The following is a 16,235-nucleotide window of genomic DNA, read 5'->3' as shown; positions in this document are numbered from 1 at the left end:
AGAGCCTTCTTTCAGTCAGAGAAGTAAGGTTTTATTATACAGCAACTGGACTGGCGAGAGTCTAATGATCTTCACAATTTAATGGGAATAAAATTGGTACTTTTATAAAGAAAGACTGTGAGAAAATCTGGATGGGACCAAAGAGTGTCAAGTAGCCCCGGGTCGTTGTTGTTTGTCCTTAATTCTCAGAGAGGACCATGACATCAGGAAGGCAATGCCATGACATACAAGTAAATTGGATTTAAGGGAGGGAGGGCTGTACAAAGTCACCAGCCTCACTTTCATCTCCAGAGTCAGGTGGGTCCAGCGGTCAGGTATAGATCAAAAGAACGAGAGGTGGGGAGCTATTATTTGCCAATCAAAGAAAGCCAGAGTGATTTGAGGTTAAGACTGGTCTTTTAAAAGAAAAGGAGGAGAAAAAAAGTTTCAGAGATTAAAAATTTTCATTCTCTTTGAGCAGAGCACTTGTAGGTCAGGGTGTGATACCCTTTGTGGTCCAAGGGAAAAGAAAGAATAAGGGGTTGGGGCAAGGACTAGAAATAAAATCAGACAGTGACCTGTCCCACCTTAAGCCCAGAGTCAGGGCAGGAAATTGACCCTCTAGAGACTCAGACTGGAAAATAGTAGGTGGCTGGAACAGCTAGCTGGCTCAGTGGATAGAGTACTGGACCAGAAATCAGGAAGACCTGAGTTCAAATCTAGCCGCAGACATTCATTAATTGTATGACCCTGGGCAAGTCACTTAACTTCAGTTTGCCTTAATACCCTGGAAAAGGAAATCGCTGTGGTCCACCGCCTCTGGAAGGCGGTGAACATGACTGAACAATAGCAAGAGTAGCTGTTGCACTAGATCAAGGATTTCCAGCTCTTACATTTCTAGGTTTATTTTCAGATCATCTAATCCAACCCCTACAGGATACATGTGGGGAAACTGTTGCCCAAGATCACCAGGTAGCGAGTGGCAGGCAGCATTCGAATCCACATCTCCTCGGACTGGAAATCTAGTCGTCACAGCAATTCTACAATTCTGGGGTTACTGTTGCTTCTCCCTTTAACAAGGCCGGTGTCCACACTGGGGGACCCCCAAACTGAGACCCACTAGAAAGATTTCAGGGCTGGACTCTGCGGGGGCATACTCAGCCCGGGTGGGGGTGGGGGGCAGGGGGTGGAGAAGGCGCCAGATGTGCCTCAGGGCAGCCCCAGATGTGTCCCTCCTCCCTCCCTCATATGAAGGCGTCGGATTGGCCAGGCTTCCGATCGCGCCCCTAATTCGCTCTCCATTGGCTGGGACCGCCTCTGGAGCGAGCGCTGATTGGCTGTGACGCGCAGGGTCCGGGCGAGGCCCAGTCGCGGCGCCGCTGCCGCCGCCGCCGCCGCCGCCGCCGCCGCTTTGGCCCCTGCCAGTTCATTGGGAGACGCGATAGCTCCATGAGGTTCCGCGGGCCAGAGCTGCTCCGCCGCTAGAGAGCCGGGCAGGGGGCGCGGGGGCGAGGTCAGGACCGGCGCCATGGCGAGCGGTGGGGACGGCGTGGAGGAGGGCGGCGGGGAACGAGGGTGTCCGGAGCCCGATGAGCCTTCGGAGCCGGGACGCGGCCCCGAGGGGGAGGAGGAGGCGGTGGCAGCAGCGGCTGGGGACGGCGGGGGCCGGCGCTGGGGAGCGCAGCACGCAGGAGCCCGCGAGCTGGCCCAGCTCTACTCTCCAGGTAGGACAGACAGACCCCCGGCGCGTGCCTCCCGTCCCTGCCGGGAGCCCCACACCTGGTACATTCCCCCCCTTTCCCCATTGCAACCCCCTCCCCGGAAAGCGATTCTCCACCCCAGCCTGTCCCTCTCCTGGGGAAGGGACGTCCAGCCCTAGCCTAGAACCTTCCCACTGCAGCGTTCGTCCTTCGAGCCTTTCGGGGACCACCCGAAAGATCCTCCGCGCTCCTGGCTTCTCCCAACAGTAACCCTTAATTAAGGGTTTTCTTGGGGGTAGGAACAGGGGACGGGAAATGACTGAAGTCCTGGGCCTTCTAAAATCTGGTGGGACCTAGCATTAATAACGACAGGGCCTCTCTAACCCTGGGATTCCCCAGCCCCAGAGAGGTTCAGGTGTTTTGTAACTTGCACGATGAGAATCCAGTGCTTGTCTGCAGCATGGAAGGTGTATGTGGGAGAGACATTGTCTTTCTTCCCAATCTCTGGGGGGAGGTGCTTTCTTGGTTTGTTCCTCTAAAGGCCTGAAGTTCACCCACCTTTTCCAAGATTCCAACCATCCCTGACTTTCCCCTATGTCCAGTTTAGACAAGGGAGACCCCCTCCCCATCCCCACTCCCCATGGGTTGTCCACCACTTGGGCCTCCTCCTGGCTCCTGTGCTCTTTTTAGATTCAGGGGAATCACAGATTCTGACCTTCTTTCAAAGGGCAACATCAGCATCCCCAATGCCTCTTCTTCAAATGCCTCGACTCTTATTCCTTAGGTCCTTTTACCTTTCTCCCTCAAAGTCTGCGGACCCAGAGATTTCCAAAGCCTTGCCACCTTTGTGTTAGGGACCCTTCCTGCTTCCCTCCTCAAGGGGACTACAGCCCTGTGCCCCTAGGAACCCCCATCCTCTCTATCCTTTGACCTTTGCTGTAGGCCTAACTCTTTTTCCTACTCAAAGCTCCTGGGGTTCTCTGGCCTTTCTCCCAGGAAATCTCAAGTGATGGAATTGTGATACCTAAATGAAGGGAGAAGGAAGTTTGGCAGGGTGTTGCTGGCATTTTAAAAGCTAGATGATTGCATCCTTCCCCTGTAATTATGGAGGATGATGGGGCCAGTGCCTTAATAGAGGGATAGAAACATTTGCTCAGGTGGCCAAACTCAGTTCCTTCCCTATCATGCTCAAAGCTGAAACCTTCAGAATTGCTGCTGCAGTGAGACAGTCTTTTGTTTGCAAAATGCCTTGTCATTTTTCCCCTCATTGGTCCATCATCTAGATTAATTGGGTACCCACTGTACATAGAGGTCTGTGCTAGCTGCTGTGGAAAGAGAGGCCTGGCTGTGGGTTGGTATCAGTGACCCAGGCCCCACTGTTAATGGCACAGCTCCTCTTGTTCAGTTTAGGAGCCCTAAGGCAAGTCTGGACTGCCCCAAGTTCACAGGGTCACTCGGAGGTAGACTAATGCTGGTATCCCCCACCTCATTTTTGTGGTTGTGAAGAAAATAAGTGCTTCGAAAATTGTAAATCTCTAGATATGCTAGGTGTTTTCTCCAAGCTCTGAGGCAACTGCTGTGTTTTATCTCCTTCAGGGCTCAGCACAGTGTTCTGGGCATAATACTGTTTAGAATGGTTGAATAAATGATGTGGGAACCCCCAGCTTTCTTCAGGACTGATTATCACTAACCTTTAGCTTTCAGTAGTGGAAAGAACACAGAATTGGAAGTCAAGGGACCCAGGTCCAAGGCCCAGCTTTGCTATTAACTAAATGAATGACCTTGGGCCAAGTCCTTTGTTCTTTTTGAGCCTCAGTTTTCTTTGTTAAAATGAAGAATTTGGACTACATACTGCCTGATGTCCCTTCTCTCGTGAACTATTCTATGATTCTTGAGCTCTGACCTTCGGCCACCATTCTCCAGCCTAATTACAGTACCTCCTTCCTGCTACCTCTCTCCACCCTTGTAGAATGCCCTCCTCCCTCTCCCCAGAGCCACACACCAGACTCTCTGCACTTTGGCCATCTATCTGATGACAGACCACTCTTCTCTCCACTTTAAATCCTTCCTGAACTCTGACCTTTCTCTGACCCTCCAGAAGGGGAGCACCAACTTGCCTTCCTCCCTTCCTCACCTAACTTCCTGATTGCCGAAAATCTTTTGCTCTGACTACTTATCCAAGTAACTGGGCATCTGATTTCACCAGGCTCAGCCCCTCATAAAAAATATCTCTGGTATGTTTGCACAGCCCTCATTACCAAACCTGATGTTCTAGACTCCAGGGATCAAGATAGACTTCAGAGAAACCAGAGCAAGCAAGGCTAGGGCAGAACTAGAATGGGAAACATGTTAGTAAGTTCTTGTTCCCGACTTCTCCTGGTCTATGGTTAGTCTGGTTTCTCTGAATTCTTTTTAGTAAGGTCTCCATCCTGATTATGATTTTTTTTTCCTGACCTTGAGACTACTTTGTGGCTAGGCAATCCTTGGGCATGCAGATATTCCTGTGAACCAGAGTAGGACATGAACTTTGAAATGATATTTCCCCATTTCCTCTAAAGGACCTATTTTTGACAGAGTTTGGAATAAAGGAGATCTGTGACCCAGGATGCTCAAAGGCCTTTTGGAACACTTTGTAGTTTATCTTCCTGGCACACACTAGTGGGGGGTCATGAGCAAACTGGATTACTCCTTATCCCCTCTCTGAGACCTCTTTCTGCCTCTAGCTTTCTGTTTGACTTTGGGCAAGTAAATTTCTCCTCTCTGGGCTTCCCTATCCCCTATAAAATGAGGAGTTGAACCAGAGGATCTGCTGAGAGTTGATTAAGCCTTTAATATTTTGTAAAGTCTGAAGTATGAAATGAGCAGGTGGCTTGTCCAGGATGACCATAACCATGCTAGGCATGGAACCTTGAGACACCCTTCTGCCACCTATAAAGGCAGAGTAGTGACTGGCATCTGGTGCCCTTTGCCAACTCTCCAGGCAGCTAACATGCTGGGAAAATCAGCTCTCCTGCCATACAGTATGGTGAGGACACCAAGATCCCACCATGGGTGTCTTGGAATCATGTATCAGAACTAGAAGGGACCATAGCAGAGTGTTATTACAGCTGTGGAGATCATCTCTTGTAATCTTGGCCTTAAAGATTCAATTCCTTTATTACCTTCTCCTTGAAGCTGCCTTCTTCCCTCTCCCCTCCCAGTTAAATGTTCACTCCCTCCTGAGCTCTCCAGTTAGCTTTAGTCTTGCCCCACTCTTCATGACCTTCTTTGCTGCAGGGAGAGGGGTGCCCAGCAGGCACTCACTTGCGGTTTCTTGGCAGACATACTGGAGTGGTTTTCCAGTTCCTTCTCCAGCTTATTTTACAGCTGAGGAAACTGAGGCAAACAGGCTTAAATGACTTGTCCAGAGTCACACGACTAATAAGTGTCTGAAGCTGGATTTTAACTCAGTTCTTCCTGACTCCAGGCCCAGCTGCTCTACGCACTGTGCCACATAGCTTCCTCTGTTATATTTACCTTGTGCTATATTTATTTGAGGTCAGAGACGAATTCATTTTGGTCTGTATCCTCGGCAGCTTTGAGAGGATATAGTGCTTTTGCACATAGGCCCTCATTTGTTGAAGCCCTTCACTATTCAGAGAAGGAACTTTTTTCAGCAATATTTTAAGAGGTTACTTACATATGCTAGGCTTTTGGTGAGGGTAAAGAAAGAAGGCATGTAGCAAAGGGCTGATTAGTTCTAGCTTGACACCCTTTTTTTTTTTTTTTTGCTTTTTGGAGGGCAATTGGGGTTAAGTGACTTGCCCAAGGTCACATGACTAGTTTTTGTGTTAAGTGTCTGAGGCTGGATTTGAACTCAGGTCCTCCTGACTCCATCGCTGGTGCTCTACTCATTGTGCCACCTAGCCGCCCCCTGGACCTGATCTTTAAACTCAGGCTTCTGTGTTAGCCCCAGGACTACTCTGTTTTCCAGTCAAACATTACCTAACCCTTGGGAAAGGCAGAGAAGTTGGAGGATATACAGAGTGGTGGCTGTATACTTTATTTTTCTTCCCTAATGGAAGAATTTTCATAGGGGTAAGAGGGACAGCTCTTGATGACCTGCCTGGCTGGTGTTAGCTAGGTTAGAGTTTGTTTTGTGCTGTTTACACGAGTCTGACCCTGGGGCTTGCAGGCACCTTTGCCTCCCCTCCCCCCTCTAAAGGTTGAACCCTCCTTTGCTGTCAGGCCTAGATCTGTAGGAACTTTGAGAGTGTTTGGCCTCAGCCTCCAGGGAGTGAATGAGTGAGTACCTTGGTTCCCTGTTTCACCCTGCTTTCCATCTTCCTACAATAGGAAGTTTCCCTATGACTGGACCTGAGGCCAGCCCAACCCTCAGCTTCATGGGGATTTGAAACACTGAAAGGAAGGAGCTTCCAGGGAAAATATGTTGGTGACTCATCTGAGTTTCCCCACTCCTTAGGACTGAGAGGGTTATATATTTTTTCTTCAGTCACCTTGAGGGTACAGAATCACGAACCAAGTGAGGCCTCTTGTGCCAGGGTGCTACTTCTGTTGACCACTGCAGGACTTTGTGCTACAGGTAGATGTTGGACCAGGTGATCTTGGAGGTCCCTTCCAACCCTGAAATTATGTGAGAAAGCATATTCTAGTAAAAGAGGATTGGTTTTGGAGTCGGAGCTAGCTGTAATTCCCAGCTCTGCTAATTACTGCCTGTATTCTTGGGCAAGTCCTCTCTGGACTTCAGTTTTCTCCTCTGTTAAACGAGGGAGTTGTACTGGATGATGTCTGATATTTCTTCTAGTTCTAAATCAGTTGATTTCTGAATGACAAATGAGTTGGGGTAGGAAGGGGAGGGTATATTTTGATGGAGAGGACGTAAGACCCACAGCTTCCCTTCCTTGTCTTGTTATGGTCAAACAGCTACTGCTTCTTCCTGCCACCTCCCTGGCTCAGTATTTGTCTTTGAAACTCAGCAGGAGAACTGACAGAAATCAACCCATGTGCCCATTTTCCCCACATTCCACCCATTGGTTCCAGATTTCCTTTCTGTTTATTAGATTTGAAACCAAGGTTTCTAGTTGCAAACAGGAACCTACAATGGGAAAGAACAGGTTGGAATGGCTCAGAGCTGCCTTCTAAATGCCAAATGACACAGCCATCCCTTGGGAAATAATTGCAAGTTGGGGTTTGGGGTGGGGGTGAATAAGTGAAAATCCTAAAGCTGCCTCTGTATCCCAGAGATTGTTAGTCCCCCATCCACCTATTCAGGTCCCTGCACCCTAGCTTCTGGTATTTCCGACTGTTTTTTTTTCCAGACCTTGTCAGTTTTCTTTTTCTTTTCTTTTCTTTTTTTTTGGAAGGGGGGAAGGTAGGGCAATTGGGGTTAAGTGACTTTCCCAAGGTCACGTGGCTTGGTTTTGTGTTAAGTGTCTGAAGCTGGATTAGAACTCAGGTTCTCCTGACTGTGCCACTTAGCTGCTCCACCTTGTCAGTTTTCTTGTCATGTAGATCCCATTGTGTTGAGGGAAAGCTAGCTAGGAGTCAGCTTTCTGTCTCTAGAATCATAGAATGCCAGGGTTGGAAGGACTTAGAACCCAGAGCTAAGAGAGGAAAAATGACCCTTCCAACTGGTATGAGCTAGTACTAGAATCCCAGGCTCCCAGGGGCTGCCAGGTAGCACAGCAAGTAAGAGCACCGGCTCCAGAGTCCGGATAACCTGGGTTTGAATCCGGGCTCAGACACTTAGCACCCACCCAGAAACACCTGGCTGTGTAACCTTGAGCAAGTTACTTAACCCCAATTGCTTAAAAAAAAAAAAAAAAGAATCCCAGGCTCCCAACTCCCAGGCCAATACTATTGCTTCATCCACAGCTATTTTGTTCTGTTCTTGGATGTTCTCTCTCTCTCCCTCTCTCTCTCTCTCTCCCCCTCTCTCCCCCCCCCCCCCTCCTTCCCCACACACATACCCCCCCCCAAAAAATTCTCATTCCTTTGTCTTCTAGGCAGAGCTTTGGGGTGTGAATACGTTATTGTTCTAGTCCTTGTTGTTCACTTTCATCTGACTCTTTCTGACTACATTTGTGTTTTTCTTGGCAAAAAGACTGGAGTGGTTTACCGTTTCCTTCTCCAGCTCATTTTACAGATGAGGAAACTCATCTGTAAAAAGGCAAAGAGGCTTAAGTGACCTGCCCAGGGTCACACAGCTAGCAAATGTCTTGAGACCAGATTTGAACTCAGGAAGATAAGTCTTCCTGACTCCAGGTCTGGCACTCCATATACTGTACCATTGAACTGCTCCCATTGTTATTGTACAAGAATATAATTTTAGCAGAGCCATATGGGAATTTAGAGGTCATTGAAGCTAACCACCCATTTTACAAATTAGGAAGTTGAGGTACAAAGAGGACAAATGACCTATTCAAGATTAATGAATATGGGGCGTTACTAGGTCTAGAATCTGGGTCCCCTGACTGCATGTTGAACTTATCTTTTTTTCCACCCAAAACTCCAAGAGTGAGTTGGAAGCCAGTTTGGTGTAGACTCCCCCGGGCCAGAGATTTCTTTAGATGGTCTCCCTCTTGGAGTCTACTTTCCTTATTATCAAATTGAATCTTGCCCATCTATCAGTCCCCTATATCTCCTTCAGGATGACACAGATAAGCTATCTCCAGATCAGTCCTTATCACTCACTGTTTTTGAGCTGCCCTCTGAGAAGGCAGAATGGTATAGTGAAAATAATATTGTATTTAAAATCATAGGATTTAGCCCTGTCAGTTACTAACTACATGAGGGATGTAGGGGTGTTCAGGGAAGACTAGCCCCTCTGGTGTGAGGGCTTGCCAAGCCCTTCTCATGGCTGCTCAGCCACCTTTAAACCAACTCTCACCTGGGGCTCCAAGAACCTCGGTGAAACCATCTCAGCAGACAGCTAGAACCAGGTTGAGGGTAACCAGTGGGTGTCAAACCTATCAGTGAATTAGGGGGATGTCTGCCCCGAGCATATGAAGACTCTTCCCCCCTCCCACCCCCACAGGGCAGATGAGAACAGTTTGTTCCAAAGGTCATGAAGGTGGCTGAAACAGGTGCTGTGGAGACCTAGAAAACTCCAAGGTATCCCAGGCCATCGCCAGTTATCCTGACTGACTTCTGTCTTGCCACTGGGCTTTGATGACTCTGGAAGAGAGAATGAGGTTGACAATTTTATGCAACTGTGCCTCAGATCATTCAAAGCAAGACTTGTGATTGGTCATCTTTGTAACAGAGGAACAAACAGCAGTAACAGCTGCACGACCTTGGGTCTCAGTTTCCTCATCTCTGGATTGAGGAAGTGCAATTAGATGATCTTCTTATGATCCTTTGTGCCAAAGTGCTCAGTGTTCTGGCTGTTCTAAGTCCCCGGAATAGTTTTCTGGTTCCTGAGTCTGTCCAGCTGCCTCCTCAAATCACTCCTTATCACTCACTGTTTCTGAGCTGTCTTCTCAGAATCACCACGTCCTTCTGCAGTGGAAACACGAGCACTTATAGCTTCTTGGCCACCCTTCACTGAATTTGCCTCCTTCATTGAGTATCCATCCTGCTTGTAATATTGGACAAGGTGCTTGCACATTAAGAAGACCAACCTACAATTTAGCTCACTTCCATTTGTATAAAGTTTATTGAGAATGATAAAAACTTTTTGGTTTTATTTTGGATATTATAGGCAAGTCAGTTAATGTTTGTAATCTGTTGTTTAAAAGAACATTGAAGATATTGTGAATTTCAAAGAAAAAAAGTACCCTGCCTATCTGTAGAGAAGCTTTCCTAACAAGACTTGAATATTTATAGGGTATTATAATCAGATTAATTATCTACTTGGTGTTGGATTGTGTCATAGAAATCTTGAATACCCAGTACATTTTTTTTATTCAACAAATATCTATCTATCTATTTTCGGGGAAGAAATTAGGGTTAAGTGACTTGCTCAGGGTCACACAGCTAGTAAGTGTCTGAGGCCAAATTTGAACTCAGGTCCTCCTGACTCCAGGATGGGTGCTCTCTGTCTACTGTTCTTCCTTCCTTCCTTCCTTCCTTCTTTCCTTCCTTCCACTTAATGGCTATATTTGGGGCCCTCCTAGCTTAGGAGTGAATGTCAAATGTTAACTGTTTGTCTTTGAAACTTCAACCCTGGGGATCTTCCCCTCCCAACTTGAATTTTTTTCCCCTTTTTCTTTAATTAAAGGGAACATCTCTTGACTCACTTCTTAAAGAAGCCTAGTCACTGAATGTGCATTACCTTACTCAAAGTAAGAACAAGAAAAGGCCTTAGCCTAAAAGGCCCAAGGTCTCCCATTGCATCCTGGGCCATCTCCAGTCCTCTAGTTGAATATTTAGCCACTGGCTCCGCTCCAGATGACTCTGGAGGAGAAAGTGAGGCTGGTGACCTTACATAAATCTCCCTCACTCAGAATCAAAGTCAACTGCAAGTTATGTTATCATTTTCCTGATGTCACGGTCCTTTTTGAAAATGAAGGACAAACACAACAACATCCTACTTTAGGCCTGTATCAGCAAGCACCCTAGCAGTTCCCAGGGTGGCTGCCAACACAGGTTCTTAGATCTGCTTTGATAGAGGAAAGCAACTCAAAATGGGTTAACAAGCTTACTTTAATCAGTCAAACATATATCATTTACCTCATTCAGGGGAAAAAGGTCAGCACCCTGAACTTCAAAGTATACAGGTAGAATTATCATGACAGAAACAGATCAAGTAGAGAGCTTTCCAAACTGTCCAACCATTACATCCATACCCAATCAACATCTGGGTTTCAACCTCTGGGTTTTTCAAAGCCGGGGGGGGGGGGGGGGGGTGTGTGCTCTGGACAACGGCTTCCCAAAATCCAGATCAAATCACAGAACACTTCTCAAAGTGAGCCCCAAAAACAAAGCTACGCATCAGGGCTTATATAGCCTTCTCCTGGCTCAGAGAATGTAACAACCTTATTGACTCACTGGCCAATCAAAAAGTATCAACTGAAAAACAAGCCTCCCCCACCCCAGGCTTCAGGTGCACTTTAGCCTAGGGGCAGGGAAGATCTTTAAAATTTACATTCCCATTACAAGGCCTGAGTCTGATAGTGCCCTTTAATGAATGTTTGTCTCTTCCAACCTCAATTTAATTACTTATGAAGTAGAAAAGGCTAGGGTTGGGATAAAAGTTAAAGAAAGACATTCATTAAAAATCTCCAAAGTGACAATTGAAAGACATGGAGAAACTGGAAGAAGGTAGAAGTGAGATAGAATGGAAAGAGCTACAGAGCAGGAGTTGGGAGAACCAGACTCTGGCTAGAACTTTGCCACTGACACTGAGCTTTTATAAAATCTCTATTTGGGGGCCTTTATTTTCTCAGCTCTCAAATGAGTGTGGGACTAAGATGACCTCCTCTCATAGCCTTTTCCTTTTCAGCTCTGGAAAGGCATTCAGTAGCTCCAACCAGGTATACTAAAACTAAATGACCAGGTGAGGGAATAGGTCAGAGAGGCGTATAGAAGGGCATTGAGATTTATGGGAATGGGAGGATAAGGGAAGGGGGGGAGGGGTAGGTTCAATAATAGGAGGGCAAGGTAGCAGGTGTTCAGGGAACCATATGTTGAGGTTTAGCGTTTAGAGATGCTCAAGACCCCAAAATATCAACATGCCCGGTCCTGCTGAATGAATTCAACTTAAGTCTTCTCTCAGCCAAAGTGAAACAAAGTAAAGATTTGCCATAATGGGTAGACTCTTAAGGAGCCTACCTATATGTGAAGCTTGTATTGACAAGCCTGCCAGAACAATGTGACTCAGTGTGAATCTGCACTAGATAATTCTCTGGCATCTTCCTGGAGGCAAGATGTATCTTATATACAGAAAGATGGTGGGAGGATTTTTAGGGGTGGTCTAGAGGAGGAGTTTGGGGAGGGTCTTGAGGAGGAGTCTGAGGAGGATCTTTGATAGAACTGAGGTCAGACTCCAGTAATTAAGGAATTAAGGGTGGGAAGCTGAAAGCTGTCTGGAGATGACAGACAGTGGAGGGCTAGGCTAGTTTAAGGTTAACAGATTTGGGTATCAGGGGTAGGAAGTAGCTGGACAATGGAGGAATAGGCTAATAAGAGATTTGGGCCTAGCTGTAAAGAAAGGTTTATGGCCTCAGGCAAAAGCCTCATTAAGTGGAAAGATTCAATCAGAGTTCAAGGGGTTTCCCAGAGCCTGTGCCCCATCAAGGAGGGTTAAGGAAATAAGAGATATGCACAAACATAGAAACAAAGATCAGGAGTAGAATTTGTTAGGGAAAGTATGTGTTTATACATGTGTGTATATATGTATATGTCTATATAATTATATCCATGCTTAATTGGGAGGGGGGAAGAAAGGGGGGGAAACAACAAAGTAAAAAGTGTACAGTAGAGAACAAAAGAAAATTTTCAAGGAAGCAAAGAAAAGATGGACAACTCTCATCACAATGCATAGTATTTATTACATAACATTTTTTAATGGAAATTTATGGCTATGTATTTTGAATCCTCTCGCGTTCTGCTATGCACATACCATGTTTTTTTTCTTTTGTTTTCTATTTTAGTTTTAATATTTAAGTTTATGATCTATTTCTTTTTCTTATTGTGTATTTAGGTTTTAGTATTTTAATCTAAAATTAAAAAAAAAAGATAAGTGGCCAGTGAGTGATAGTCATTACTCTTTTAAGAGATCAAAGTGGAGACAGTCACTGACTAGGGAAAGAATGGGGCTGGGTACAATTCAGTGAGGCTTCATAGAAGAAGATAGGACCTGAGTTGGGCCATAGAGGAACTGTAGGGGGACGGAGGAAAAATGTCAGAGCAGAGGAGGAACAGTAGGAATTGAATAAGGAAGAGACCAGAAGAAAGTACTGCATACAGGAACAGAGAGACAGCACTATTTAAAATACAGAAAACAGAGATCAGTCTGTAGCAGTCACATGTAGGAAAATAATGTGAAAAGTCTTGTGATCTAGTAGACCACTGGATTTGGATTTGTAGAACCTGGGTTCAAATCTCTGACATAGGACAAATTACATCATCTTTTTGGGGCAGGAATCTTCATTACTTACCTTCCAGGGCTGTTGAGTGGGATAAATCTTTGAGAAAATGAGTTATAATATTGGAAAGATACTTTGTTGGTAGCTAGCCATGTGCTTCTTTCTTATAGTTTTTTTTTTTAATTAACTGTTTTGTATGAAGTACCCTTGTATAAAGAGAAGACCTCTGGGACTTTGAGTCATGAGACATGGATTCAAACCCGCACCTTGATAGTTGTGTGACCCTGGGAACCTCCTTGAGTCCCATTTTCTTCATCTGCAAAATAGAAATAGTATTTACCCCCTATAGTTCTCAAAGTTGTCATGAGGACAATTCGTTGGGAATCTGAAAGTTCCATAGAAATGTTCATTGTTCTTCCTTAATTATAAGTACTTGTGGCCAGAATTTACATCTTGTTTATCCTTGTTTCCTTCACTGTACTTTGTACATGGTAGATGGTCAATGAGTGAGTGGTATTTGTTTTGGGGGGATCATCTTATGAAAAGATCTTGAATTTAGTCTTTAGGTTGTAGGCAGTGTGTGTGTGGGGGGGAGTTGGGGAGAGAAGGATAGTACAGGAATTTAGGTTTTGGTCCAGAATTGTCACGTGCAAAGTTATCTTCAGCTTTGTACATCCTGAGAATTTTATAAATGTTTGTTGACTTGATTTGTTTTCATTCTTCAAGTACTCATGTTGATGAGTTTTTAATATTACCGTCACTTCCCAATGATCCTCTTTCTCTGTACTCCCCCACACACACATACACACTCACACCTCAACAGAATTTTGCCACGTAAAGAGAAAGTCCAGTAAGCAAAACAAGTCCACACATTAGCCGCATCTGACCACCTCGGCCTCATCCCACACCTTTGCTCGACGTGTGCATCCGCAGCAGTCCCCTGGAGTCTTCTGTCAGGGTCATTCATCCAGTTAGGATTTCTTTCAGTGCTGTCTCCCTTGACGTTATGTTGGTCTTTGTGAAAATTATTCTTCTGGTTCTTCTGACTTCTTGTGCTTCAGTTCATACTAGTTTTCCCAGAATCCTCCACACTTGTCATTTTTTACAGTTTATGATCACGTGCCACAGTTTGGCCATCCATACCCACTCCCCAGTCAGAGGGTTCCCACTTTGCTTCCAGTTGCTTACTACCACAAGAAGTGCTGCTGGAAGTAGTATTGTGTACATGAGACTTTTCCCTCTATCTTTGGTCTCCTTGAAGTATACACCCTGAAGTGGTTTCTCTACATCAAAGAGTAAATATTGTTTACTGATTCTTCTAATGTCCAACCCCCTCATTGAGTAGAAGGAACTGAGGCCCAGAGAGGAAATGTGCCTTGTCCAAGGCCACATAGGCAATAAGTGGCAAAAGCAGTATTTGAACATTTTTAGGAAGACCTATCTGGAAGCTATAAGATCTATCTGAAAGGTATAAGATAGATTGTTTAAGGGAGACCTATTAGGAATGTATCAAAGTGGTACATACAGTCATGAAGTGATGAGGGCCTGGACAAAAGTAGTCGTAGTGGGACAGCAAAGAAGGGACAAGTGGAGTGACATTAAAGGAAGCTCCACAGGACTTGGTTACTGATTAGATATGAGAACAGTAGGAGGAATAAAAAATTCCAATTACCTTTTCTGTTCAACAGATACCTATTGTGTGCAAGAATAGCTGGAGAATTATGGTACAATTGACAGAAAATGTCCAGAAGGGGAGTTCTTTTTAAGCAGCATATGCATGAGTTTGAGGTCCTGGTGGGATGGCTAGGCAGAGACATCCAGTAGGCATTTGGAAATAGAGTAATAGAGGTTAGGATGGCAATCAGCTTTGAGGATGTAGATTTGGTAGTCAACTCTGCTGGAGGTAGCAATAGTTAAAATTAGTGAGATTGAAAGAGTCATCTGAAGGAGATGAAGCAAATATAGAAGGGCCAACAACTAAGCCTTGGGAGCTGTCTGCACTTAGGACAAGAGGTAACAGAAGGAACCAGAAAGGGAGGAGGATAAAGAGGATGCAGCTTCATAGAAAACAGGAGAAAGGCTGAAATCAGGGATGCTCTGTCTGTAGTGTTTGCTGTAGGGAGATCTAGGTAGATGTGACCTGAGAAAAATGCCTTTGGATATGATCATTAGGACCTGCTTTCTAGAGAGAAACTAATTTCAGAAAAGCAGACTTCATAAGAGCACAGGATTTATGGTCCAGTGTTCTCATTTTGCATTTGAAGAAAGTAAAACCTAGAAAGGGGGAAATGACTTACCCAGGGTCACATGAGTAACACATAACACAGTTACCTGGTTTACACCCAAGTCCTCTGGCTCCAAATTCATTGCTCTTTGTACCATCCTACACCAATTTCTCCTGGAAACCAGATTGTAAAGGGTTATGGTATACGGTGAGAAAGTAGAAGCAGTGAGTATGAATTTCTCTTTTTAGAAGCTTCATGGCTGGGCTGTCCAGCATCCTTTACATTGAGAAGAAATAATGATCGTAACAGCTCCTTAACTCTTTAAAATTTATTAATAATACTTTCTCACAGCCCTCTGATTTAAGGAGTGACCTGTTAGTAACCCCACTTTTCAAATGCAGAAACTGAAGCTCAAAAAGTGACTTGCCCAAGGGAGGTTACACAGCTGGCAAACACCAGACCCAGGTTTCAAATCTAGGCCTGCTAACCAAGTCCAGTGTTCTTTTTCCTCTGGGCCAGGGTGGGAAGGGCAGTGATTTCTGTCTTTGTATGACCTCTCCATGAGAACACCCAGTTCTTTTCCAGCCTCAAGAGCTACAGTGCACCCTGCCCAACTCCTAGCAGACACAGTCTGCCAAAAGTCCTCCCTTGGACGGATGTAGGGGATAACTAAAGCCTGGAGGCAGAGAGAGTGCTGCCTGAACTCCTATCGGTCAGTCATCCCCAGCTCGTCTATGTCCCTAACAGGAGTCTTCAACCTCGCATAGTGCTGGACCTGATTCAACAGCCTCTCCTCCTCTGTGCCCTTAACAGGCAAGCGGCTCCAGGAATGGTGCTGTGTGATCCTCTGCTTCTCCCTCATCGCCTTCAATCTGTGCCATCTCCTGCGGCTTGCAAGCCTGGAGCACACGCACCTGGTGCTGCTGGGAATATGTGAGTGTATGAACAAATCAGAACTTTTTTGTGACCTGAGCAGGGGGAGGGGGGAAGGGCGGCTTCAGTCTGTGTGTAGTGTTTACCTCTAAAGCTGTGTACTGGGTCACTGTGGTGCTGACCCCTGGGGAAGGGGCCGGGGAGTGGGTAGAGAAGCATGCTCATGGAAAGGCAGAGTGGTGAGGTAAAGAGAAGGCTGGAGTTGTCATGGGCCCTGGCAGTGACTCTTGTCCCTGCTGCCAACTTTGTGACCCAAGACAAATCAGCACGTATCTTTGGGCCTTCTCTTGAGAGTTCTCGGTTCCCTTCCCAGGGCAATCTTTCTCTACCCACTCCCCGGCCCCTTCCCCAGGGGTCAGCACCACAGT

At 45.8% G+C, this 16,235-nt stretch overlaps 1 protein-coding gene across 2 annotated transcripts in view; it reads left to right on the top strand.

The window, feature by feature from the left end:
• Nucleotides 1–1,375: 1,375 nt before the first annotated feature.
• The window catches only part of PEDS1 (plasmanylethanolamine desaturase 1), a 45,798-nt gene continuing 30,938 nt past the window's right edge, over nucleotides 1,376–16,235 (top strand). The window contains exons 1-2 of one of the 2 annotated variants that reach the window (XM_069072397.1): nucleotides 1,377–1,703; nucleotides 15,748–15,867. In XM_069072397.1, coding sequence (XP_068928498.1) covers nucleotides 1,508–1,703; nucleotides 15,748–15,867 — 316 coding nt within the window. In that variant the 5' untranslated portion in view covers nucleotides 1,377–1,507. Of the gene's footprint in view, nucleotides 1,704–15,747; nucleotides 15,868–16,235 lie in introns of both variants that reach the window. The other variant, XM_069072398.1, reaches the window with a different exon arrangement.

The sequence above is a fragment of the Petaurus breviceps genome, unplaced genomic scaffold (genome assembly GCF_028583685.1).
Source record: "Petaurus breviceps papuanus isolate PSGF00001 unplaced genomic scaffold, PetGlider_PUasm1.0 90847, whole genome shotgun sequence".
In the NCBI taxonomy this organism is placed as follows: Eukaryota; Metazoa; Chordata; class Mammalia; order Diprotodontia; family Petauridae; genus Petaurus; species Petaurus breviceps.
This window is presented reverse-complemented; position numbering and strand designations above follow the sequence as displayed.